The 25,976-nt window shown below is 54.2% G+C and overlaps 1 protein-coding gene across 1 annotated transcript; it reads right to left on the reverse strand.

The window, feature by feature from the left end:
* Positions 1-420: 420 nt before the first annotated feature.
* Positions 421-25,525, reverse strand: TMPRSS9 (transmembrane serine protease 9). Its single transcript, XM_074565404.1, has 20 exons — positions 25,509-25,525; positions 16,639-16,790; positions 15,665-15,792; positions 15,131-15,198; positions 14,534-14,712; positions 13,348-13,389; positions 12,893-13,006; positions 11,372-11,543; positions 10,870-11,144; positions 10,566-10,702; positions 9,048-9,366; positions 7,981-8,152; positions 6,337-6,608; positions 5,532-5,668; positions 3,937-4,297; positions 3,728-3,844; positions 2,781-2,952; positions 2,188-2,453; positions 1,533-1,669; positions 421-1,038 (listed from the first exon to the last, which is right to left on the reverse strand). The coding sequence occupies exons 2-20, from the start codon at positions 16,760-16,762 to the stop codon at positions 877-879; spliced, it is 3,354 nt and encodes a 1,117-aa protein (XP_074421505.1). The 5' UTR covers positions 16,763-16,790; positions 25,509-25,525; the 3' UTR covers positions 421-876.
* Between the last annotated feature and the right edge of the window lie 451 nt (positions 25,526-25,976).

Raw genomic sequence — 25,976 nt, forward strand, 5'->3', positions numbered from 1 at the left:
AAGACTTGACATGGGAGCTCTGCAGCAGTGTTTTTCTTACGACCAAAGGTGTCTGTGTGCCTTATGCTGGCTCACGGGACCTGATGTCCCACTGAAGGTGTTGTATCCTCGGGCCGCTTTGAATTTTTCCCACCTAGCTTAACCAGAGCAGTGGTCTGTGTGGCAGTGCCTTTATCAATTTAACCACCTCTTCCCTCGTGCAAAGGGAGCTGGAGGTCTAGGGGGAGGCGAGAAGCCTGTCCTGATTCTCTAATACACATGAGGGCCTGCGCAGTCTGAAGTCCAAGTGTTTTAGTCCTACCTTCTCTTGTGACCAAATGGTGACCCAGGGGATCGTTACTGAGCTTACCAGTGCCACGCATTGAGTGGGAACAGTAGCGGACCCTCCCCAAACGCCATTGCACAACGTGGCAGCTCCGTCAAGGCAGCGAGGTCTGAGGCTTCCGCAAAGGTGTAACTCTGGGCTGGGTCAAAATTCACTCGTCTCTTGGCTTGGCTTTGGGATGACAGCTCACAGACAGGTCAGCCAGACTACACGCATCTCTGGCAGATGTTTTTGGGCCCCCCTCCAACTAGAAAGGCCACGTTTTAATGTGTAGGATGTTTGGCCACGTCTTAAGATGGGACAGGCCTCGTTTATTTATAGACAATGTCTAGAATTGTACCTTTCTATGCAAAGCAGTTACCAAACGCCCTAGTGTCACGACTGCAGTGGGTCACGCAATACTGGCATTTGCTTAATACCTGCAGGCCATCTTCACCCCTTTGCAGCATCAAAAAAAAAAAAAAAAAAAGGTACATTATCTGAGGGGTTAGTGCATCCTCTGGCGAGTACTCCTCTCATTCGTCACCTTCCCTGAGTGGTGAAATGCAGCTTCAGAGCTTGAGGTTCTGCGCAATCCAGCCCTGGACAGCTGTGACTTTGGTGTAGACTCCAGGGAAGTACGGCCTGGCGCAGCCATAGCCCCAGCTCGTGATTCCTGCCAGAAACCACTTCCCTGAGGGTTCTTTACACGCCAGGGGCCCACCTGCGTCGCCCTGCAGAGAGAGGAAAAGGGTCCTGTCTCAATCCAAAAAGGCAGCCCAGCCCCCCCAGCTGTGGCGTGTCCTTTCTCTCTGGGATATAGGAGCATTTGCTGTCCTGTTCCCCACCTCCCCGGGAGCCTGCTTCCAAGCTGGAGGACTACTGCTCAGCGGTGGACTTGCACGCACAATCTGAGGTTGGGGTTCCGGGACACAGAAGACCACGTTTGGAGGCACAACAGGGTCATGAAATGGGCTCCGTGGTATCCCTGTGGTCTCTTTGCTTGGCATTAACCTCTCTCTACGTTTCCCTGACCTGTCACAGGTTGGGCAAGCAGAACGAGGTGCCTGCAGGATGGACCTGGGTCATGGCAACAGCCAGTGGAGATGGATGGACAGACAGCTGAGCCAGGGGAGGCAGGGCAAGGCTCTCCTCAGAGAAGATAGCCGGGGGACTTGGCACAAGGCGGCCCTGTTGCAGCCGCGGTGTTTGCTGCTCTCGCACTCACTGAACAACTGTCGACGGAGCCCTGGGGGAAACCGGCACACACCATCCTGCTGCTGATCTGGACAGGGTAGAACTTTTTGCAGGCCTGGTCTCCGATCATGTTCACTGCTGCTTTTTGCAGGTGTTTTGACATGAGACCTGAGGAGAGAAGTCATGGCTGTCAGCTTGGTGCAGAGCACGTCAGAACCGGCAGCACGTGTAGGAGCGGGGTCTCTGCAGCGTTACTTGCTTGCCAAAGGGGCAAGCACTGGGAAAGTGAATCAGGCCTGCGTCCTCCCCGGCAGAGCAAGCACGGGAAGGTCCCTGTGGTGTGTGCTTTGTCAGGCAGCTTGGCTGACCAGGTAGAAATGGTATTAGGAGGGTGGTCGTGCTGCAGACGCCCAGCTGGGGCAGCTGCCGAAGGGATGGGGAGCACAGCAGCTGGCACGTAGAAAGCTTGGGAAGGCTGCAAGAGGGCAGAGGTGTAACGAAATGGAGGAGCACAGTGCATGGCGGTTGGGAAGGAGACTGTGGTGACGCCAGGCCTTGCCCAGGTTGGTATTCCCTGCAGGGTCCAGCCTGGCATGGGGAGTGGGTTTTGTAAGTGTTTGGGGTCGCGGGGTAGGTGGCACTTAGCTTGGCCATCAGGGATGTGAGGGAGCCCTCCCAGCCAGTACCTCCTTCCTTCGTGGAGCCCCAGCCTGTGATGAAGCACCTGGCTCCTTCATGGAAGATGTGTGAATTGTCTGGGAGACATATAGGTTTGATGGTGTTGCTGAACTTGACGGGCATGTTCAGCTCTAGAAGTGCCACATCGTAGTCCAGGCTGTAGACATTGTAAAACGGGTGCTTGTAGATACGGAATATTTTCTCCATTTTGCCATCGATGCCACTCAGGAAAGGTGTCCCTAGAAAGGCCACCCACATTTTGGGGTCACTGTAACTGCAGAAAGACAGCAAACCTGGCAGTTAGGAGCATGGCCTCACAAGGAGGGTTGTTCCTCCACTGGTGGGGCTGGGATGCACTATGGCCACGCCTTGTGAGGCCAGGACCCCTGTCTCCATCACACTGTGGACATACCCAGGCTTTGCTCCACTCCTTCCTCTTCATGCTTACCTGTAGGGGCACACCTGTAACAGGGAATGCGTGCTTCCAGTGGGGCACAGCATCCCAGCCATGGTGCTGGACGGAGAGGAAGGGGAAGGGCAGGCGGGCTGGCAGGAGCGAGGCCAAGAGTCAGCTGTCTTCAGTAGCCCGCCTCAGACTTACATATCAAAGCAATGAGCTGCAGAGAGCAGCCACCGGTCGGCGATGAGGACAGCCCCGCACTTGTGCTCCTTCTGCCGAAGCCAGAGACTGACTTGCCAGGGCCATTCTCCTCGCGCTGCAGTGCTGCCACCCACGATCTTGCTGAAGGCCAGAGAAGTCGTTATGCCACAGTCTGGGACAGAAGAAGAGGCAGCGTGGTTTTAAGTAACCATAAGTGAAAGCGATAGCTACCCTCCTTCCATAGTCCGTGCCATGGGGCGGCCTTCTGGGAGACACACACGGGGCAGTAGGATGTGATCACAGAGTCGTAGGGTTGGAAGGGACCTCTGGGGATCACCCAGTCCAACCCCCTGCCAGAGCAGGGTCACCCAGAGCATGTTGGACAGGAACGCGTCCAGGTGGGTTTGGAATGTCTCCAGAGACGGAGACTCCATCTGACGAATGTCATTACCCATCTGAGGTGAGGCTTGGCAGACATGTATGTATGGTTTGGGAACTTTTACGTGTTATCACAGATCACACCTTCCAGGGATGTGGTACGTGGGGAGGGGAATGTTTGGATGGACTGGCTGAGCTGTCACCCAGCAAGGAATGTGCAGTCCAAGGAGTTAGTCCCAGGGATGACAAGACTTCTGGGCTGTCACGTTCTTCTGAGCTGTCTTGCCAGCTTGTACTAGCAGACCAGAAGGCCTGTGTGCTGGGAAATGGGTTCTAATGCTCATAGCGTAGGAGGAGAGGCCACATTCCCTGGCAGAAAATTTGGATGCTGCTCGCCCAGCTTTATCTTATTGTAGGCTCTGGCAGACCCAGGAGGACCTGGACCACAAGGGGCTGGCCCAGCCCCCCAGCGTACAACGTGGGGCCCAAGACAGCCCGTGTGAAGTTGGTGGGTTGGGTAATGTTGAACAAGGCTGGGCAGCAGGCGCGGGCAGCAAAGCGGTACTCACCACAGTTGCGCTCATCGAAGCCGTTGCTGCAGTCAACAATGCCATCACATTCGGGATTTTCTTTTCCAATACAGACCTTGCTGGAACACTTGAAGGTAAGGCTGGTACAAGGCACCACTAGAAGGCAATAACCCATGGGCTGCTCAGTACCCTGTGCTGGGGCTGGAGGCATCCTACCAACACGTCAATAAATCTGTTGTCAATTTTACCTGGGGCTTGGGTGGGTTTGGCAGGCTCAGTGGTTTTCAGAGCTGTGGGGGTTTCTTTCATGGTTGTGGTCGTCTTCATCTCCAGGGTGGTTCTGTCGATTGGACTTGCAGCTGTTGTGCTGGGCTGGTGGGTGAGGATGGCTGCAGTAGAAGTTCTAGTGATGGCTGAACTGGAAAGGGTGCCTACGCCAGGACTGGGCGACTGTGAGATGGTATCCAGGATCCAGTCTTTGAGTTTGGTAATTCTGGAGTACACACCGGGTTTCATAGCCTGGGCACAACCAATTCCCCAGCTCACGATGCCGGCCAGATAAAACGTTCCTGGGGTCACCTCACAGGCCAGGGGTCCTCCTGAATCTCCCTGAGGAAGAAGCAAGGCAATGGCTGCTCAGCTCAGTATCTCCCCAGGGGGAGCCTACATGGGGCTGCCCCTCAGCCACACTGAGAGGACTCGGCTTGCCCCAAACTCTTCTTTATCCAGCCCCGCGGGGCTGTCTGCCGCCGTGCAGTGTGTGTGCAAGGCATGAGTGTGCAGAGGCTGAAACTAAGGTCCATGGCTCAACCTGGCTGCCCAGGTACAAGTGGCATTTGTCATGAAAGTTAATAGCTACTGATGGCACCTCTCCACGAGTGAAGGGCAGCCACCACCAACTACCACTGTCTCGCTGCCACAGAAGGAGACCTGCTTCATCCAGGACTCCGGTCTGGCCAGCCAGAGAAGTGGGATGTTGGGTTAAGTCATGCTCAACTTGGATGGAGCTTTATTTACTTTTCCAAAGCCCCAGGGCAGTCGTCTGAGTTTTCTGAGCTAACTTACACGTGGATTACATGAGCCAGCAGTGTGCCCAGGTGGCCAAGGCGGCCAACAGCGTTCTGGCTTGTGTCAGGAACAGTGTGGCCAGCAGGAGCAGGGAAGTGCTGGTGCCCCTGTGCTCGGCGCTGGTGAGGCCTCACCTCGTGTGCTGTGTTCAGTTCTGGGCCCCGCTGTACAAGAGGGACATTGAGGTGCTGGAGCGTGTCCAGAGGAGAGCGACCAGGCTGGGGAGGGGTCTGGAGACCAGGGCATGTGAGGAGAGGCTGAGGGAGCTGGGCATGTTCAGCTTGGAGAAGAGGAGGCTGAGGGGAGACGACCTTGCCCTCTACAACTCCCTGAAAGGAGGGTGCAGAGAGGTGGGTGTTGGGCTCTTCTCCCAGGGGAATAATGACAGGACCAGAGGAAATGGTCTGAAGCTGCGGCAGGGGAGGTTTAGATTAGATATCAGGAAGAATGACTTTACTGACAGAGTGGTCAGGCACTGAACAGCCTGCCCAGGGAGGGGGTTGAGTCACCATCCCTCGAGGTGTTTAAGAAACGTCTAGATGTGGCACTTCAGGGCATGCTCTAGTGGCAGAGATTGGAGGGGGTTTTTTTGTGTGTGTATGGTTGGACTCGATGATCTCAAAGGTCCTTTGCAACCATGAAGATTCTATGATTCTGTGATTACAGCCTGGCCACAGCAGCTCGGTACATATTTCCCAAGGATGTGCTGAGGCTGTGAGTTAGCCCAGCTTTCTGGAACAATCCACAGAAAAGCAGAGAAATCCCAGACTCTTACCTGGCACGAGTCTACCTTCCCCTCCAGGAAGCCAGCACAGATCATTCGGTCCGTGAGGGAGAAGTTGTAGAGAAAGTTGCAGGTGTTTTGGTCTATGATGCGCACAGAGGCTTTCTGCAGGACCTCGGGCTTGGTGCCTGCGCAAAAACCACAGGATTAGTGAGTGCAGCAGAGGGAAGCGGGAACTAATGGCTTTTGGACTGACCTAGAACCTACTTCAGGGAAATAGCCTGTAATCCCACAGAGCAGTTGAGCCCTGTATGGGCAGCCCTGGAGCTCCTGGCTCGCCCCGGGCTGCAGTTTCACACCTGGGCAAAGGACACTGCACACAGGCAGCAAGTTTCTGTCGTGACAGCCCGTGGTCAACTGTTAGAGGGACAGTCGGGCTTTTTTTGGTAGCACGCGTGCCACTGTCAGGCCTTCTCCCTGCGGCGGGATTTTTGCTTTTTCTTTGCGACTGAGCACGGCTGCTGAGGCTGACGCACTGTCACCGCAGCGCGACAGCAGGCCCCCGAGGCAGTGCCCCGCTCCGGCTTCACGTGGGAGAACTACCGAGAGCAGTCCAGCAGGTTTCTCCTGGTTCCTGCTCTCTCTGTTTTCTTGTTTGCTGGTGACTCCTAAATAACTGCGGTTTAAGGATGAGCTCTGCGTGCCCTTATTCTAGTGTTTCTGTCAGCTCCCGACTGTCCGTTATTGTCCCCTGTCCTGGACGCTCCCACGACTCTCTGGTCGCAGTGGAACAGGCTGCGCTGCTGAGTCTGTCACTGCTCCAGAGCAAACCAACTGGAGATGCACCACCGCTTACCGTTCCCTTCCTGGAGGTCACCCCATCCAGAAATTATGCATTTCTTGCCAACAGGGAACTTCTGCACAGCAAGTGGGAGGCAGATGGGCTGGATGTATTTGTTGAAGACAAGAGGTCTTGCCAACTCAAGTACAGCCACATCAAAGTCCAAAATAATGGGGTTGAAGAGGGGATGCTCGATCACTCTTATTACGTTGACTTTCACGGCATTCCCATCCGTTCCATTGAGTGATGTTGTGCCCACGTAGGCTTCAATCTCTTCTGGATTTGTCCTGCAAATACATAAGCCTAAGCATGCGGATATGAATAGCACAGCCTAGCATGAATTCTGGCATTTAAAATTGCAGACAACTTTATGCGATCGGTGTTTGAAACCTTACTTTACAAAGTAAGGTCCAGCACGCAGACGAGCAACCCTGCGGAGTCAGGCCCAAAGAACCGTTTCCAGCAGTGGCACGTGTTGGATGTCTCCTGAGGAGCAGGTAAACCTGTAGTAACCCTCTCCTCACCTCCAGAAATTTTTGATTTCAGGCATGAAATGTCTCTACATTCAGTAGGTCTTGATGGATTTTTGTGGTTTATTCCTTTTTTTTTTTTTAAAAAAAACCCATATGAATTTTAAACATTCAGCTTAATGACATTTATGACGAACTGCTTCCTTTTGATTGTTTTCCACCTGCTCTTGGTGGTTACTGGATCTTAGGGAAGCAGTAAGAAGGCATTCCCTAAACCCTTGGTCTGTACCCTTCGTAACTGCGTAGTCCCTGTCACACACTCCCTGCCCACCCAGGTGTCTCTTTTCCCAAGTCTGGTCTGATCTATTTTGACACGTTTGTTCGGGATGCGGTTCCGCACCCAGCTCATCCTTGTGCCAGCCTTTTTACCGTGTTATTCTAGCACTGCGTGCCATGTTTGAGAAGTCGGTACGCTGGGGATTACCAACAAAATACTGGTAATCTCAGTTCTTTATCTAATAATTATCTAGAATAATATCTAATAATCTATTATCTAATAATAATCTAATTACTAGCGTTCACTTGCTCTTTAATTGCCACTGACACAGAACTGCCGTGTGTCTCGCTTCACACCTTGCATTTCACTTGCTGCTTTATTGCCCAGCTATTTAATGCATACGGTTGTCTTGAAACTCTTCATAATTAGTCCCCCACCCTTTTCGGCCTTCAGGAGTTTTTATTCTTGACTAACATCGTCTTCTTGCTACTCCTTTCTTTATTGGGGTTGTTTATACGTCTGGGCTTGGGCTCGCTGTTTAACAGAACTACGCGGGACTGACCTGCCCCCTCTTCCCTTTAACAGCTGACTACACGTCTCTTATTTCCTACGTTACAGCCAATTTTTAAGGTTAAATTTCTTGAAGAAGCTCTCTGGTGGCACCTGTCCTTTTCCACCGTTAGATGTGTTGTCCTTGCTACCTGCCAAGGCTACTTTAACCTTTCCCTGCCGCCCCGCAAAACCCCTTTTACGATCAATCAGTCTCTAGCCATAACAACCATTAACGTCCAAGGTGTGTTCTTGTGACTCCAGTGCCACAGCTGTGGGTTTTTTGGCCACGCGGCCACTAGACAGCTCTGTGCCGGGGGTGGGCGAGCTGGAAAAGCAGGGCTACCAGAGGTGGACTCTTACTCATTGAAGCAGTGAGCTGCCGACAGCAGCCAGCGGTCCCCAATTATGGTGGCTCCACAGAAATGCCTTGAGTCTTCTTTCAGGCTGACTTGCCAGGGGATCTCTCCTCTGGAAGCGTCTGTTCCTCCCACGATCTTGCTGGGTTTAGAGAACCCAGGTCGTCCTCCACACTCTGAACGAAAGGCAAAGCACGACTGGTGAGTACTCGTAGCAGGAGAGCAGCGAGGAGAGACTTTTGCTGTCCCTGACCAGGGAGCCTGAGCAGGGGCAGGTCAGGGCTGAAGCGTGAGGCATCTCCCCGAGCCCTGCCTGCCGAGCCTGGCAGTCCCTGCTGGTGGCCATAGAATCATAGAATCTCCATGGCTGGAAAGGACCTTTGAGATCACCGAGTCCAGCCATACGCGGGCTTTCACCCAAACTGCTGTTCTGCATCTTGCTCTTGGCAAGTCCTTAATCCTGTGCCTCTCTCGAAAGCAAAGTAACCAGCGGCTCTGCCCGTCGTAGCCTTGCCATTCCAGATAAAAAGTTAATCCTAAATGTAGAAAAATATTCTACATCTGCCTCTCCCTGCAGAGCTGCTGGGAGGGCTCCTCGGAGCTGACAGGTCATCCTATAGACACCTGCCCTCCCTCCGGGGAGAAGATGCAGGGCTGCTGTGAAGTTGCAGCCGTCAACTTTGAACTGCTGGGAGGTCCTTAGGTGGTAATGAAAAGTGAGTGGTCAACGGGTTAAACAGCGTCAGATGCTGCTGTGTCTTAGTACCGTGTCCTGGGCTTGCTGGAGCAGACCAATTGCACAGACCGCAGACAAAATTACGCATTCAGTTGCACAAAGGAACCCATGAAAGCAATCTGCACAGGTGCTGAGTGCCTTTGCCGGGCTGCTCTGGGCTGTGCCGGGGCAGCCAGGTAGTGTCACTTGGGCCTTGGCCCTTAGCGCTTAGGCAGGGGTTGTGCGGGTCACCCTACTGATGGCCATTTCAGCTCAGCGGAAGAACAAACCTGACGTTTGGACCTGTACCAGCCACTCTTCCTGCCGAGGTGCACCCACCCTGTGGGTGCTCATACCTTGTGGTCTCGAGGCAGTCGCTGGCTTGCCGGCAGCCGGGGCTGGTGAAGCGGTGGGGGTTGCTCCAGTGATGGTGGCGTTGAGCTCTCCAGAGCTGACCACGTTACTCTTCGTATGGAGGTGTATTGGAGGGACAGTACGGGCTACGGAGGCGGGGAAGGCAGAAATAGCATTCAAGATCCAGTCTCTGAGTTTGGTAACACGCGTGTAAACTCCAGGCCGCCTGGCTTCGGCACAACCGATTCCCCAGCTCACAATTCCCGCCAGGAAAAACTTGCCGGATGGTTCTTGGCAAACCAGGGGCCCACCAGAGTCACCCTGCAAGAGAAGACAGATGGTGAGCTCTCCGTGGGGATGCTCCGAGGTTGCCCTGGCCGCCCTCAGCGTAACTCTGCCAGACGGTGTCTCTCTGTCCCTGCGTATCCCAGCTCACACCTGCTTATTTACTCCAGCCTGGGGATGAGTGAAGCATCTCCTGTGCTGGCCTTTGGGTGCTCCCCTGTGTGGGCAAGCCATCCTGCTATTAAGCAGTAGCCTTGGGCCCTTGATACGCCAGAAAAGCACAAAGGCATCCTCCATAAAACCTAGGGTAGCACTTCTACTGGTTTAATAATGTATTAAACTGCTGCTCTTAAAGGTAAAGCCCAGCAACCCCTGAACCGCCCAATGATGGGTGTTCGTTGCATGACACACAAGCCAGGAAGATCACGCTAAGCTTTGCATGATGTTTTCTTGATTTGGCCTAGGGTTCCCTGGCCGATTCTTTGCTACGGTGGGTCCATAGGAGTGTCACTGATGTAGGACATGTGGGGTCTGTGAAGCTGGCAGGGCCTTCTGGGAGCTGGATTGCTCTAGGTGAGTAATGAATAACCAGTTGGGTCATGCTCATCATCCAACCTCGAATCTCCCGTTCTTGGCCCCTTCTCTGGTGTTTGTGCTGCATTTGCTGCAGAAATATGAAGTGCTACCACCAGAGAAGGGCAGTTTTGCTCAGCTGGTGGCTGGAGATATGAAGGGCCCTGCCAAACCACGGGGAGAGGCATAGCAATCAGAGTCCTCCTCTCACAACACAGCCCTCCTCGTCCCACGTATTGTGAAAAGCAGGATTTTCTCCACTTACAATTCCAAGCCGGATAAAGGCTAACTAGGGAAAACACCAAGTTGTTCACCAAAAACTGTTGTGTATGTTTTAGTTTCCACTGCTGCCCTTTACCATCTGGCTTTTGACCTGAGGACCTACCAGGTACGTTGGTAGTGCCAGCCCTGATTACAGCTCAGGAAGCAGGGAAAAGTAGTTAAATAGCCAAAAGAGCCCCTTAAAGAGCAATGTCCTACTCCAAGCTAGGGAATAGCATCATTTTTGTCTTCTGCAGTCCCTGACCGTGCTTGGCTCCAAGGCACAGCCTCAAACCTTGGGGGGGAACCATGACCATGCTTCTTGAAGTGCTGCTTGCTGCATCCTGGGAGGGAAAGGACTCAGGTGGGGAGGTGTGCCGGCTTCCCTGGGTGAAGCTTACCTGGCAAGAGTCGATTTTCCCCTCCAGGTAGCCAGCACACAACATCCTCTCTGTGAGGGCATGGCTGTAGAGGCTGGAGCACAGCTTCTGGTCCAGCAGCTCCACTGTTGCTTTCTGCAGGAACTCGGGTTTCACCACTAAAGGAGAAAGACGCCAGCGTGAGCTCGCGGCAGGTAGCCTTGCGTGGGACCAGCCGCCCGTGTTACAGCCCACCCCGGCTGGCCAAAGCACGGCCTGAGCTCCCTCCCCCGGTGCCTCCTGCACTGCTCCCACCCCACCATACCGTCTGCCACGCTTCGCTTACAGAAATCCTCCTTGAGGTAGCCCCAGCCGGAGATAAGGCACTTTTTGCTGGCGGGGAAGTGATGCCCAGCGTTCGGCAGGCACACAGGCTGGATGTACTTAGTGAAGGTCACGGGTCTCTTCAGCTCCAGCACGGCCACGTCGTAGTCAGCCGTGTCGGCGTTGTAGGAGGGGTGCGGGATGATGCGTGCGATGCCCATTTTCACGGCGCCACTGTCTGAGCCTCTGAGAGAGGTGGTCCCGGTGTAGGCTGCCCACATGGCTGGGTCCGGAAACCTGGAAGAGAGACAGCCGGGACCGTGGGAGCGGGCAGCCAGAGGACTGCTCCGCAAACCAGAGCCTGGTGTGGGTGGTGCTGCCTCCTGCCATCTGCTCTGGGACAAGAGCTCCCCGTGGCTTAATCTGGGAGGGGAAGAAAACCAGTGTGGTACACGGCTGGAGATATGGCAGCCTTTGGAAACGGGAGGGGGGCGGGGGGGCAAGCTAGCATGGCTGGAGCTTACTCAGTAAAGCAGTGAGCAGCAGACACCAGCCACTTCTCCGTGAGGATTGCAGCGCCGCAGAAGTGCTCGTTGTTTTCTCGCAGGCTGACTTGCCACGGGAACTCCCCTCTGGATGCCTCTGAGCCGCCGACAATCCTGCTGGCAGTCTGCATGGCAGGGCGGCTCCCGCAGTCTGAAAGGGAGGAGAGAGACGGAGCATCCATCGGAACCCAGGGGCAAGGAGAAAAGCTGCTTCAGCTTCATGCACGCTCCCAGCACACACTCAGCAGCAGGACATTACAGCTGTGTTGTTACAACTGTGCAAACCCTGTAAATTCAACCAGGCCAAGTGCAGGGTCCTGCACCCACGTCAGGGCAACCCCCAGCACAAACCTGGGCTGGGGGATGGAGAGCAGCCCTGAGGAGAAGGACTCGGGGGTGTCGGTGGGGGAGAAGCTCCACACGCCCCGGCACCGTGCGCTGGCAGCCCAGAAACCCCCCGCAGCCTGGGCTGCATCCCCAGCAGCGTGGGCAGCAGGGCGAGGGGGGGATTCTGCCCCTCTGCTCCGCTCGGGGGAGACCCCCCTGCAGTGCTGCCTCCAGCGCTGGGGCACCGACAGCAGAAGGACACGGAGCTGTTGGAGCGGGGCCAGAGGAGGCCCCGGAGATGCTGGGAGGGCTGGAGCCCCTCTGCTGGGAGGACAGGCTGAGAGAGCTGGGGGGGTTCAGCCTGGAGAAGAGAAGGCTCCGCGGAGACCTTCCAGCCCCTTCCAGTCCCTAAAGGGGCTCCGGGAAAGCTGGGGAGGGACTCTGGAGCAGGGAGGGGAGCCACGGGACGAGGGGGAACGGTTTGAAACTGGAAGAGGGAAGACTGAGATGAGATCTTGGGAAGAAATTGTTTGCTGTGAGGGGGGTGAGCCCCTGGCCCAGGTTGCCCAGAGAAGCTGTGGCTGCCCCATCCCTGGAGGGGTTCCTTGGACGGGGCTTGGAGCAACCTGGGCTGGTGGGAGGTGTCCCTGCCCAGGGCAGGGGGGTGGAACTAGATGATCTTTTTAAGGTCCCTTCCAACCCAAACCATTCTGCGATTCTGTGACATTGCCAGGGATGTCACAGGGCAGACATTAACCTGCAAGCTTGGAAAAGAGCACTGCAAAGCACTGGCCCATCACAGCATCCTCCCTGAAACTCTTCTAAAGCAAGGAATTCTGGAGAGAAACATCTTGGCTAGTTTGACAAGCTCAGCCACTGCCTCGTGATCAGCTTCTAGCAGCTTGTGGGCATGTGGTGCTTGCCCAGCATGCCAGCCCACCAGGAAGGTGGGCCTTGTCATGACCCTTTGCAGCTGGTGGTGGGACCAAGGTGTTCCTGGGGTACAGTACCCCTCATCCTCATGCAGCCATCTACTACTGGCCTGACAAGTTGTGCTGTGTCCTTGTCTCCCTTCAGTGCCCAGAAGCCCAGGGGTGTTACAGCTGCCAGGGTCTGCAGCAGTGGGTTGTGGCCCGTCCCCCATGTCCAGGAGACCTGCTGCAAGGGACTCACCACAGCCCCTTTCATCAGAGGCATCAGCGCAGTCTTTTTGGCCATCGCATTCGGGGTTTTCTTTCCACACGCACTGGGTGTTACGGCAAGTGAACATGTCTCCAGGGCAGCTCCCTGGGGACAGCAAGGCTTGAGTCACTCGTGTCTTCTGCCACCCTCCCAGCAACCGTCGCCCGGCTTCCCCAGGGACAACCACTGTGGTGTCCTTATCGCTCTGCTCCCTGGCAGTGCCAGAGTCCCTTCGGGATGGAGCCAGGAGCGGAGCTGCAGCTCTTGTTGAGCTTGCAGGGGGAAAGAGGGGCAGGGCCCTGGGCCACCAGGTTATGAAGCAGATGGGGCACAAATGCCTCTTCCTTCTGCAGACTGGCCACCGGTAAGGAGGAGGCTACAGGTCAGGCTGCAGAGCGCAGCCAAGGAGCTGGGGCAGATGGTCCTTCCTCCTGCCCGTCACCTACCTGATTTCAGTCCAGGTCTGTGGGGAGAGACCTCACTGGGACCTGTGACAAAATGGAAGGAATGGGGATCAGTGAGGGCGTCCCAGTCGGGGGCACGGGACCTGGGTGCTCCCGTAGGCTGTGCTGCTCCCGGGCCAGGCCTGGCAGAGGCTTCGCTTCGTCTTTTCCTCCCGCCTGGCCATCACCTTCCCTGCCCCGGGGCCAGCAGTGAGCTCCTGGCCCTGTTCCCTTCCCGGGGCCCTTCCTCAGTTTGCCGCCCCACGGGCAGCGGAGGAGCAGCCACCTACGGCCCTGCGGGCTGCTGGGGCGATGCCGGGGGCAGGGAGACATTCCCAAGAGCCGTGGCAGTGAGCTGCCTCCCAGGAGCAGGCTCCGCGGCTGAAGCTGTTGCCTAAAGCCGAGGGGTGTCTGTGCACCTCCTGTTGGGGCTGCACAGGGCTCCTGACGAGGCAGGGACCCTGCCCGCCATGGCAGGGAGTGCAGAGGAACCCACACCTTCACGTTTTTCAGGCATACGTGTTGGGTTTTTTTTAAAATCTGTTGGACCTGGAGTCCTGTGGCCGCATGCAACTCCACAATCACAGAAGGAAAGGAGAATTTCTAGTCAGGTGGTTTCCATGAAGAATTAAAATATGAGAGCTATCTACCTAAGCAGGAATTATTGCTACAACTCTGAGGACCGCCTAAGGGCTGCTGTGTGCTTGTAGGTACAGACAACCCGGCAATTAACCTTCTGAAGCTTGACCTCCTGTCCCTCAGGCCGGTTCCAGGTGCTGCAAGAAAAGCCAAAGAAGCTGCAATTTATGCTTTAGGCTCTGATGTTGCTGCAGGTCCCCAAAGCAGGCCAGAGAGCAGCAGGACAGAGTTGGCGTTGGCTGGGGGGCCTGGGGCCTCCCCATGAATGTCTGTTGAGCAACCGCCAAGATTTAGGCACGTTTCTGCTGCCATCTTCTGAAGCCGGTAGCACCTGGGAGCCAGGCAGAGCATCTTTTGTTGGTTTGCTTGGGTGCCTGGCAGCGTCTCAATTTCTGCCGTTGCTGCTGGGCACGGAGCCTTGACCGGACGCCCAGAGCAAAAGCCCCGCAGCAGTTTGGCTGTCTGAGACACAGCTTTGTGATTTTGCTGGTGTGACCTTTGGTGGCAGCAGCGCCGGCGCAGGGCGCCCTTGCTCTGGGAGGAGCGTTACCTGCAAGAGACGCGGAGGATATAGTCCCATAGGCAGCCAGGGAGAGACCCTGCTCCTGCAGGGCAGCCGCCAGCCCGTGCCTGAGAGCTTCCTCCTCCATGGTAGAGCTCAGGGGCTGGGAATCCTGGACGGCAAAGCGGAGGCGGAAACGGACAATCACACTCGAGTTTCCATTCCTGCTGGGAGACAGAATTAATGGGTACATTGGCTCCATGGTCAGTACAAGGGACAGGCTCTTCTGCTAGTTGCCTTCGGGGAACTTGAGGGAAACAAAACTAATTCTTAATAATTTAAGGTGTAAGTTTCTCTGGAGATGTGCTCTGGGTTTAAATGGTCATTTGTTTTTTTTTTTTCTTTGGCCCAAAGTTCAGCTTTGGTTGAACAAAGCCGTTCTCCTTTCCGACTGCATTTCCAAATGAAAGAATCCAGAACATTGGTGCGAGCCCAGAAGAAAATCCAGCCTGGACCAAAAAGCAGTTTCTCTTTGTACTAGTTTTGCACAAAAATGCAGGTGTGAGCTCACCTTCCTGGTGGAGCTTGTCAGAACGCCCTGAACCGTGAGCCGCGGAGACTGCGGAGAGCGCTGCCTACACTCACCTGTAGCCCAGGATGGTGCAACCAGTGCAGCTCCAGTCCAGCTGGGAGTCCTGGAAACTGGACAGAAACTGCAAAGCAAAGAATGGTGGTCACACACTTACCAGGGAGGCGACCCCAGGGAGATGGGACTAGATGATGCCTGGGATTTCGCAGGGAGCTGCAGGCTAGCCGAAGCATCTTCTCTTGTCTCTGCAGCCAGCAGGAGCACCTGTGCCCAGCCCACGTGTAACCCTTTTCCCACCCTGACTCAGGGCACGAGGCGGCACGTCACTTCTTCGTGCCTTCCTGCCGCCTCCCTTTTGCACGGGACAGACCTCAGCACACATTTCCCACTCTACAACTGTCTCTTGGGGCCCTGACGTGGCCTCTCAAAGTGCAGCTCAGCCCCATGGCGTACCCTGCTGATGTTTAAGAAATCCCCGTTTCCCTCCTGCCCTTGGCATCCTGATTCTGCTGAATGAGGGCAGGCGAGCTGGGCCCTGGGCAACCACCACAGTCTTTCCCAAGTCTTCTGGCAAGCCCAGATCAACTCACCAGCCTCTCAAGGGCGGGCGTCAGCACCCTGTAGTAGTCCGAGTTCTCCGTCTGCAAGCTGCTGTTGAATGTGATTCCTCGCAGCTCCACTGTGTGCTCAAAGCTGGTCTCTCCCGCGGGATGACAGGCTGTCAGAGAGGGAAGGTGTCTGTCAGAGTCACAAAGGACACACGGAGGTTTGGGGGCCATGGCCGGACCCAGCCTTCCTCACTGTCTGCTTTGGAACGTCAGTCCCCCCTGGTCTGAGCAGCTTGCCTGTCCCTGACCACCCCCGGCTGCCTCGGGGGTGCCCCGTAGCCATGCTGGGCTACCCCACACCCCATGCAATAGGAACATTTTGCAGTGAACCCATTTGAACTTGAAAACGGTGGATTTTTGTCAAGCCTGAAACAAAAGTTAACGGACGGGTGGGTACAACCCGGCAGTGCAATCCCAGATCGGCCCCAGCCGTGCAGGAACAGGCTGGGGAAAGGCGTGCTGGGCGTCAAAGCCAGCTTAGAAAGTGGTGCTGTAACAGTAGAGCTGGGCTGGCACGTCAGCTGCGGGCCACGCCAGGGCGCATCGGGCCATGGGGCACCAGAGGCAGCAGGAGGGAGGTAGGAGAGGCAAGGAGACGGTGGCCGTGCCCTGGATGAGACAGTAGAACAGGCCACGGCCAGTGGCGGCAAGAGGCTGTGACAGGAGATGGCTGGGGCAGCGAGGTACGGTGACAGGAAATTTGGGAGTCACAGGGAGAGATCAGAGGAGAGGAACAGAGCATATGTGTCACGCGATACTGAAGATAAAATGCTTTGAAGTCAGCTATTCAGAACATGAGTTGACTACAGCCCTCGCAATTTGCGTGTACGCGGGGAGAGTTGATCACAATTTGTCCTCAGCAGAAGGCTTCTGGGGATTTTTACTATGAGGACTGTGCAGACTGTTTCTTTTTTGGAGCAGATAAACTGAAAGAATGTACCCGGCTGCGCACTCACCCAGCAGGATCCCCAGGTAGAGGGCTGTCACGCTGCCCACCACGGCAGTGGCAACGGTTACCTTCCAGCAGCGGGCCCTCGGTCCCCTTCTCTGGGTGCCTAGCACTGCCTTTTCCTGGTCCATGCTGTCTGAGCAGCTCCACAACTGGCCTCTGTGATTAAAAAGAAAAGGAGAAAAAGGACAAGACTGGGCTGAAACGTGACATGCCAGCTATGGCTACCCCGGGAGCTCCAACCAGCGCATCGTCACAAGAAGTAAAACTGCGTCTTCTGACCGTGCCTCAGGCTGCAGTCAGGAGATATTACTAATACGTCCGGGTTGTAGGACCTGAACCCATCAACCGTGGTGGCCCCTCCCTGTCTGGTTCCCCTTCCCTTTCTTCCGAGGAGGCCACAGCTGAGCTCGGCTATGGCCGTTGTGAGTACGAACCAGCCTGATGCCTCCGTCTCTGTGCTCTGCACGGGTGCTTCTGGTGACACAAGCTCTGGGTGAGCGCTCTTCAGCAGGCAGTCCTCCAGGTTTGCTTTAGCAACAGGTTTCAAGGTCCTACCACCGAGGACGCCAGGGTGAACTGGTACACCAGCTCATGGCGAGGGATGAATATAGACCAGGCTTGGCATCTTGGTTTTCTCACCCCTAGTAAAGATCCAAAAACCAACCAGTGTCGCTAGCAGATGCTTTGGAGCCGCAGTAGCAGGTGGAACAGTTAAGTCGCAAAGTACAAAATTTATCTAAAAAGTAATATTTTAGGCCTGCAAATAACAAGACCAGGCTGCAGTCACATCCTTAAATATGAAACTCTGCCATCTCAATGAGGAGCTGTGGAGCGAGACCTGCTCGGCGCTCTGGCTGTCAACGTACCAAAGCCAATTGGTATTGAAAACCTCAAGAATCCTTGACTGCTTCTGCTGGATCATTCGGACCTGGTTACCGAAACCCTGACGCTAGGCTACTTACGGCCCCATGGTATATGCTACGTCGATTAAAAGTGGCTAAGTAATAAACCTCGCCCCGCAGCGGTTTGTGAGGCAGGCTCTAGGGTGAGGTTTCACATGTAGCCCAATGCTCGTCCGTATTTTTGCAAGAATTGTGAAGGAAATATAAAATCACAGCCAGTGAATTCAGTGGGTAACAAAACTCACTACAGCGTTTAGCAGAGAGCTCCCAAGTGCTTAGTAAAGCAGAGCAATTAATACGTGCTTTAATTACAGCTATGCTTCTGTCCTGATGAGCAGTTTCTCCTTCCCTGTGGTCAGCACTGGTGCTTCCAGTATTTTGCCTCAAGTGGTACAAATACCCTGCACAGGAACCAAAGCCCCTTCGTGTGATCTTTCATGCCTCCTGAGATCAACTCGGTGGCCTCTGCTGGGCTTGTTCCACTATGTCAATGTCTTCATGCGCTTAAGCTGCTCGGAAGGGATACGGTACTCCAAACATCATCTCAAAAATGCCCCAAATGGGGCACTTCTATCTTGTTTTTCTGTCTGCACTCTTGCCTAGTACAAGCCAGCCTGTGGCCGGCCTTCTTTTCCACATCATCAACAACTGGGTATCAGGAGGAATGAAACAGCCTGGGATATGCTGCCTTACCCACGGTCATCCCACCGGCCATGCTTCAGCCATGTTAGTCTTTGCAAGAAGCCGAGCGAGCAAGAAGGGGAACGGATTTCCTTTGGCCCTAAAAACGTATTAAATTACTGGATTAATATTTATCTCGCACGGGTAGGAAGAAGACACACAACCAGTCCCTTCAGATTGGCGCACAAAAGTCTACGTGAGATAATTTAGTTGGTCAGATTGAAATACATGGAAATACGTGGCCAAAGGTCCAAAGTTCCTCCGTTTCAGGATGAGTTTTTTGAGGACTCAAACTCTAGCTGCCGGGAAAACAGATTTACAGGTCGCACCAGAAGGGTCTTGGCAAGGAAAATTAATCTCTCAAACTTACTCTGCCTAGATATTGACGGCTTCAACTGCATAAAACCCACTCAGCTTTTCCTTCCTTAGCCCCAAATTCTGTCCGGCCGAGGGACATCTTGGCTGGTCGCTTCTGCCACCGTCCGCTTCCTACCGGTTCAGAAGATGCTGTGAGTGGTTGGGCTGGGAGAGCAGCTGTTTACTGGTGCTATAAATCAGGCTGTGAGTTCAGCGAAGAGGGAACCTGGGGAGGGTCAGCCTTTTCTAATGCAAATGCATCCAGCCATGAAAGAGAGAGAGGGAAGAAAGGGCACCCAGGACACAGGGAGCGGCAGCACCGTTTCAGAAGAGCTTTTCAGCATTTTCCAAGAGGCGTCAGCAGCTCTTTAAACTGAACCTTCTAGATAAGAGATTTTAAAAGGTCACTTCTTTGTGAACAGACAGAAAGAAAGGAGAGAGGAAGGGATGGTCCGTCCAAGACGTGTCTTTTTTTTTATAACAGACCTCCAAATATTCCTTTTCAGCTGTATGAGCCTGGCAGCGATAGGCACTTTGGGCCCCTGTGTTTTGCTAACAATATCTCCATTTGACAATTCAGCTCTGGCTCAGAGGAGACAGGTAGCAAACATTTTTTCCAGTGGTCCTCGTGACCTGAATACATACAGATGAGCAATTCCCTCCTCTGCTCTTCCAGTGGCTTTTGACGTCTTGCGGAACGTGGAAACGCAAAGAGCTAGTCCAGCTGTGCTGCCCAGCGCCACCGCGCTCTTACTGCCGATGGACTTTAAAGGAAGGACAATTGCATCTGAGAAAAAAAAAAAATTGCCATCACGGACAAAACGGGCTTTGGGTGGGTGTTATTTGGACAATCCAAGTTAAATTGAACGAATCTTGGCTGCATATAAAAAGTCATACTACAATAAAAGGTACTCGGGACCCTAGAAAGAAGTTCATATCATTGATTACGCAGGCATTTTAACTGGAAAAATAGAGTGTTTATAGACAAAGAAGCCTTCTGCTTCCTGAAACAATCAAAACTTGTCTTCTTTGCTGTCCCTTTTAGCTTTAGGAAAGTTTACTTTCTTTCGGTGTGAGTGGCGTGAGTTAAAAAAGAATTAAAAAGACAAGTAAAAGGAAAGCCCGTCTTGCAAGAGCAAAGGAGAGATTGGAAATTTTTTTTTTAGTGAAAGCAGATAAGGACCATCCATAAATACGTAATGGAGATGCGTAGCAGGGAGCTATATAAGTTGAAAAACATCGTTGCATAAAATCAGAAGAGGAAAAAGTAAATTTTAGTGGCAGGGGCAGAAATTAGGCGAGTATTAACAGTCAGAGGAGCATGAGTTTCCAGTAGGAATGCGGCGAAGAAAAAGCACATTGGTATTTTTTTGCCAGATTATAAATTGTGAGTGGCTATAAAATATGATGCCCCTGATAGCAGGGGCAGGGGGAAACTCCGTGACCTAAGAGAGTCCTTCCAGTCCTGTCTTAGCGGGGTTTCTTCTCACTGCTCCATTTCAGCGGGGAAGGCATGGAAGACGTGCTACAAAGTCAACAATAACTGTTTCGTGAAAATAACAATCTCCGGCTGTCCCCAAGGATCTGCCAAGATTCCTGGGACATGGCCACCGTCTCTTCCTCTTCCTGGCCACTCAGGGTTTCTTTTCTCCAGGGGAGCCTGGATTTTGCTCCAGGGCAGCCTTGAAACATTCCGTAGGATTTCCTTGCAAGATGTATTTTATTTCTCGAATTGTTCAGGCGGCGAAATTTCAAAATATAAAGTACGAATACCCGTTTAGCCGTAATATTTCTTCTAATTAGCCAAACTGTCACTAACACCGGCTCTGCTCGTCAGGGAGGGCAAGGAAGTAGCGCGTGTGTGTGAGAGCAGGCGGGTGGGCTCCCGCAGGGGGCCGGGGGCAGGTGATGCCCGGGAGCGGCAGGGGGAGACGGCAGGGCCCCGGGAGGGAGGTGCTGGGTGTCTGCCCCTGCGCTGGGCACCGGTCGCAGACTCCCCAGGGCAGGACGCTCCCTTTCAGCCTGGTGAGCCCCGTGCCGTGCACACCCGCGAGACCGGCCCAGGGCACACAACTGCTCTGCGCAAACTGTGCTGGTCCCCGGTTTTAGGTAGAAACTGGCTTCTTGCAAAATGTGACAGCTCCTGCATCTTTCTCTTCATGTTTTCACCTCCCGAGGCCTTTCCTTCCACCTTCCCAGTCCTCTCCAGCTCTTCACGCTTAGTCTTTCTCCCTTCAGAAGAGGAATGCTCACACTCCTACCTCACACTGCTTTGCCCCAGGCTCCCTCCTGCTCTTCTCCAGCTTCTCCTGTTCCCCGTCTGCCAGCCCCTAGCACACGAGGACACGAGCCAAGCCTCTCCTCTGATCTGCTGACCAGAGGAAAGAAACACGGGAAAGAAACAGTGACACCCGTGTCTTCAAAAGTCAACTTCTTGTACAGAGAACAAATGCAAGAAAATCCTACTGTCCCCAGATGGCAGAGTCCAGGGTGTTCTGGAGTATTTGTGATTTATCCCATATTAAGTTGGAACCATGACAGGGTAGCCTGGCTCTCGGCACGGTAACACCGTGTCTGCTGAGCCTTCAAGACACGAGGGTTGTAAAACTGTTTCATGGTCTAAGGTCACGCCTGTAAGTCCTCACCCAGACAGAGCCTTTGCAAAATGATGGCATCGGTATGAAAAATACGCGACTTGCTTAAGGCAGACAACAAGATCAGCAGCAAATCCACCTGCAACTTCAGGACGTAATGAGCATTTGGTCAAAGGTGAGTGAAGGACTCATGATTTTATCACCAAGATAAGACTTGGTGGCACTTCAGAGGAGGAATACAGCAGAAGCAGAATCATTTTTCTCCAGAAGGAGAAAGCCCAAAATACAAGACTCCAGCATGCCTCGCTTGGTGGCTTCACCATCCAAAATTGCTGGCGCCAGAACACCAAACCACACCTGTGCCACCAAACCACAAGCTTGAGCAGAAGAGAGAAGACGGTCACTTGCGGTCAGTGAAAGCAGAAGCATGACCAGAGGAGCTGAAGGGATGTGGGTATGCGAACAGGTCTGTTGGCAGAGCCTGGTGCAAGAAGAGTCAAACCCAGTTATCACAGTTAAAATGGGGTCAAGCCTTGTGAATTTTTCCTAAATTAGGAAAGTAATTGGATGCAAATGGGGCTCAGCAATGATTTATAACCAGAGGTATCTGTTGGGTGGTGGTGCAGCGCAAGGACATGTCAGCCCGGAGAGACCAAGAACCATGTGCCAGTTCCCCCTTATGGCTCGAGGACACCCCAGGACTGCGCCGTGAGTTGGGCTCCAGAGGGGGAAGGGAGTGTTGGAATAAAACTCTTCCTTCCTGGTGAGCCCATACGTCTTTCTTTAAATCTTCTGATGAGTTGACGATATGCCATGAAAGAAAGCCCCTGCAGAAACAGCAGCCAGCTGGTAGAATCACAGAATTTTGGGGTTGGCAGGGACCTCTGGAGATCATCTCCTCCAACCCCTGGCCACAGCAGGGTCACCCACAGCAGGTGGCACAGGAACGCGTCCAGGTGGGGTTGGAATGTCTCCAGAGACGGAGACTCCCCCACCTCTCTGGGCAGCCTGTGCCAGGGCTCTGCCACCCTCACAGCAAAGAAGTTCCTCCTCGTCTTGAGATGGAGCTTCCCATGGTCAAGTTTGTGCCCGTTACCCCTTGTCCTGTCCCCGGGCACCACTGAGAAGAGCCTGGCCCCATCCTCCTGACACCCCCCCTTTCAGTATTTATAAGCGTTGATAAGATCCCCCCTCAGTCGTCTTTTTTCCAGACTGAAGAGACCCCAATCCCTCAGCCTTTCCTCATCAGAGAGGTGTTCCAGTGCCCTCAGCATCTTGGCAGCCCTTTGCTGTCCCCTCTCCAGCAGTTCCCCGTCCTTCTTGAACACACAGAGCGGCTCAGCATCACGCCAGCGGGAGCAGACACTACCTTCCTAAGCACCGACAAACTGTCCACGCGACCAGCAGACACGGTCAAACCAGGTTTGGCTGATATAGCCGCCTTCTTTCGCGTGGCATGAGCATCTCCTGCCAACAGGCTGGTTCCTTGAACTGCCCCAACACTGCATTTCTTTAACGCTTTTGTTTTAACCCACCTCCAACTTCCGTAACTGTGCAGGTAGAGCTGTGCGCGTCCCCCACCTCTCTGTAGGCTAACGCGTAGTGGGGCTGTGCTGCGTTTGAAAGGCTGTACCCTTCTTCCCGGCAGGAGGGAACACTGTCACCTAAGACGCTGCGGACCCTGGGCTGAGGACGCCTCCATTCTGTTGAGGTAAGCGAGCGAAGAGCCCCCAGCAGCGTCAGCCTCCAGACTGCCAGCAGCCTGCACGAGAACAAATCTGCGGCGGGTGTCACCGGCCCCGGCCGTTCGGTTTAGGAACAAGCCCGGCTGCCTGCTCGCTGCCCCTCGTGGAGGCGCCTCTGGTTCAGCTGCAGTCCTGCTTTCAGCAAGCCCGACAACACTGTGCGACACTGTGCGGGCCTTGTTTATTGTCCCTCTTGGACTTCAGATGTCTCTCAATTTACAAGTAAGAAGATCCTCTCCCTGCCTGCCAGCTCCGCAGCCTCAGCTGGGACATGACAGACAGGCTGAGCTCCCTGGTGCTCGTATTATCACTGGTAACAAAGGCTCTAACATCATTTCCACCTTGGAGACACTCAGTCCCCAGCTCTCCCTTTGGTAACAGAGTACGGGGCAGATTTGTACCTGCAATTACTTTTTAAACTTTTAGCCGTGGATTGCACAGTAAAATAAAGGCTGCCTTCCTCCCCCCAGCCTGTGCTGGCTTCACAACTCTGTGCGGATAGTAAATACGGAATACACACGGGGAGTATCCGGTAAGCAAGGAAGTGCCATTTTTGTCCAGTTACTGTTCACAATAGGAGCACTATATAATTTGATACTTTTCATCTCATGAATGGCCAAGAAAAACTCAACATGCTTCACTCCTTTAGTGACAACCACCCTCCTCCCTTGGACACTGTGTCTGGCCCAGTGCAAAAGCTGGGGGAGAAATCGTGATCCCGATGAAGTTGGTGGACATCCTGGGACCAGAGGTTCTTGGAGGAACAGGGGCTAAAGCAGATGTCTTCATTTTGCACATAATCCCGTTTTATTCTTTCTTACCAGCTTACATACCTTAGAAGCAATGTGTAAATTATATTTTTATTTTTTTCTGTATCTAGCTTCAGCTGTTATTACAGTTTGAGAGGTAGGCATTAATGTTCATGGGCAAAAAAACCCGCCCATGCTACCCTGAAACCAGTCATCTGCAATGCCTGCTCCCTCAAAGGGAGAACTGACATAGAGAAACCAGTGAGAAGGCAGAAATTCACGTAGAGAAACCAGTGAGAAAGCAGGAATTCACACAGAGAAACCAGACGGTGACGAAAGACATCAGTCAAGCAGGGAACTCACAGCGTCTGAGTCAACGGCATTTTGGTCATTGACTTCAGAGGCTGCAGAATGAAACCTCACGCGTACCGATGCGGGACAGTGTCACCTGTGAACTCGAGTGCTGAGGCTGCGTGGCCATGTACAGCTTCTGTCAGCCCCTCCTGCCCGAGGAGACCCTCCCAGAGCACAGGCTGCAGGATGCTGGCGCAGCCGTGGCCAGTGGCCTCCTTGGCACCCTCACCCGCCGGGACCTCCCTTGAGCATGGCCCGGGGAGACAAGGGCTGAGCCCCCTGCAGGGCAGCCTCACGGCTGGAAGACAAGCGGGTGCAAAGCAGAGTGACGGCACTGTCGAGCCCTTTCCTTCAACCGTTGGAACAAAGCCCCATCCAGCTGCAGAAACATCTACTTTAGCTCCAATGATGGTGCTATTCCAAGCCCACAGAGGTGGCTACGAGGTTTGTCCCACGCCAAGGACAAAACTGGTCACAGCCACCGCTGTGTCACTAGCATATTTCACACAGCAATAACATTGCTTATTTTAGCGTTTAGGTCTGTGTTATTGCTAAAGCTGCACTATTCATTTCCCATGAAGCGGGCAATGAACTTTCTTTCCAGAATATTTCATAATTCGTTATAGCTTTTAAATGATGAAGACCATTCTCCTTGTTTGGTTTCCAGAGCGTTAAAAAAAACTAAGACGTTCCTCCTTAACCAGCACTTGCAGAGGAGAGGGTCCAGGGATCACTTGCCACCAACACTCACCCATTAAACCACCCACTGGGTGTAGCTGGAGACGTGCTGGTTCATAGACGAAAGATGGAATGTCCTACTTCTGTAAGGCACAACTGGCCCAAGTGTCAAACTTCCGCGTAAATTCAACGGGGAGCCCATTTCTGTGGCCAGTGCTGGTTCCTTTGCACTGATCAGCAGAACAAAGCCCCTCCAGCATCACTGATTTCTTTGCGCAATGTGCTCCCAACGCCACCCCACCCCCCCCTCCCGAATCATTTTAGAGTCACATGGAATGGCAAAGCACTAACGAGCACTCCGGGATCGCATAAGGAAAATTATTTAGCCACAAGCGACTGAGGTTATTCGCGCCTCTTACTTCAAATGAGAGGTGAGATGTTTCCCCTAACAGGCAATAAACCCAGGAACAAGCAGTTTCCTTGGAGCCGGCAAAGCGAGAGGAATTTCCCCAAGCACGGGGGCAAAATCCAGCGGGGAGGAGCAGTTCCAACTCCCCACTTGCCTGGAAGTGCCCGAGTGCAGGCAGAGCCCCCTGCCCGAGCCCTCCGGCCCCAGCCCGGAGGGGCTGGCTCTGCCTGCGCTGCCCACCCGCCTTGGCTAGCGCGGGCGGGCGTGTGGCCACCGGGACGAGACGCGCCCCGGAGCAGGGGGCAGCTACCCGCGGGGGCGCGGGTTACCCTCTTCCCGCCCGAGCCAAGAGCTCGACACCTCGAAGTAAATAAAAAGGACTGTTAAGAAGGAGCAGGAACTCACCTGCTTTGCTTTTCCCGTTGCCCCCGAGGTGGTTTTTTCCCTGGAAACCTCCTGCCCCGGCGCGGCGGCTGCCGTGGGCTCCCCCTCCCCGGCGGCTCTGCCTCTGGGGGGGAGGGTGGGAGGCACACGGGGAGTTTGCATACGGAGCTTAAAGGCACAGGCTGAGAAGCAGAAGCGATTCACCTTGAAAAGCTGGTTTGTTTCTTCACGGGGCTTTGGGTTTGAGCACTATTCCCACCCCCACCACCACCCGCTTGCCCGCGTTGGGCGCTCGGGAGAGACGCCCCCGCTCTGGCTTCCCCCCAGCCCGCGCTCGCCTGCAGCTCCCGTCCGCTTCAGCGGCGTCTCCCCGGCACGACACGGAGCAAAAGCCGCTGCCTGAAGCCCTTGGCGATTCAAACCAGCGGCAGCGACTTCGCCCCCCTCCCCGAAACGTGTCGGCCCCACGCATCGAACCGCGCGGGCGAG

This window comes from Larus michahellis, chromosome 23, assembly GCF_964199755.1.
Source record: "Larus michahellis chromosome 23, bLarMic1.1, whole genome shotgun sequence".
In the NCBI taxonomy this organism is placed as follows: domain Eukaryota; kingdom Metazoa; phylum Chordata; class Aves; order Charadriiformes; family Laridae; genus Larus; species Larus michahellis.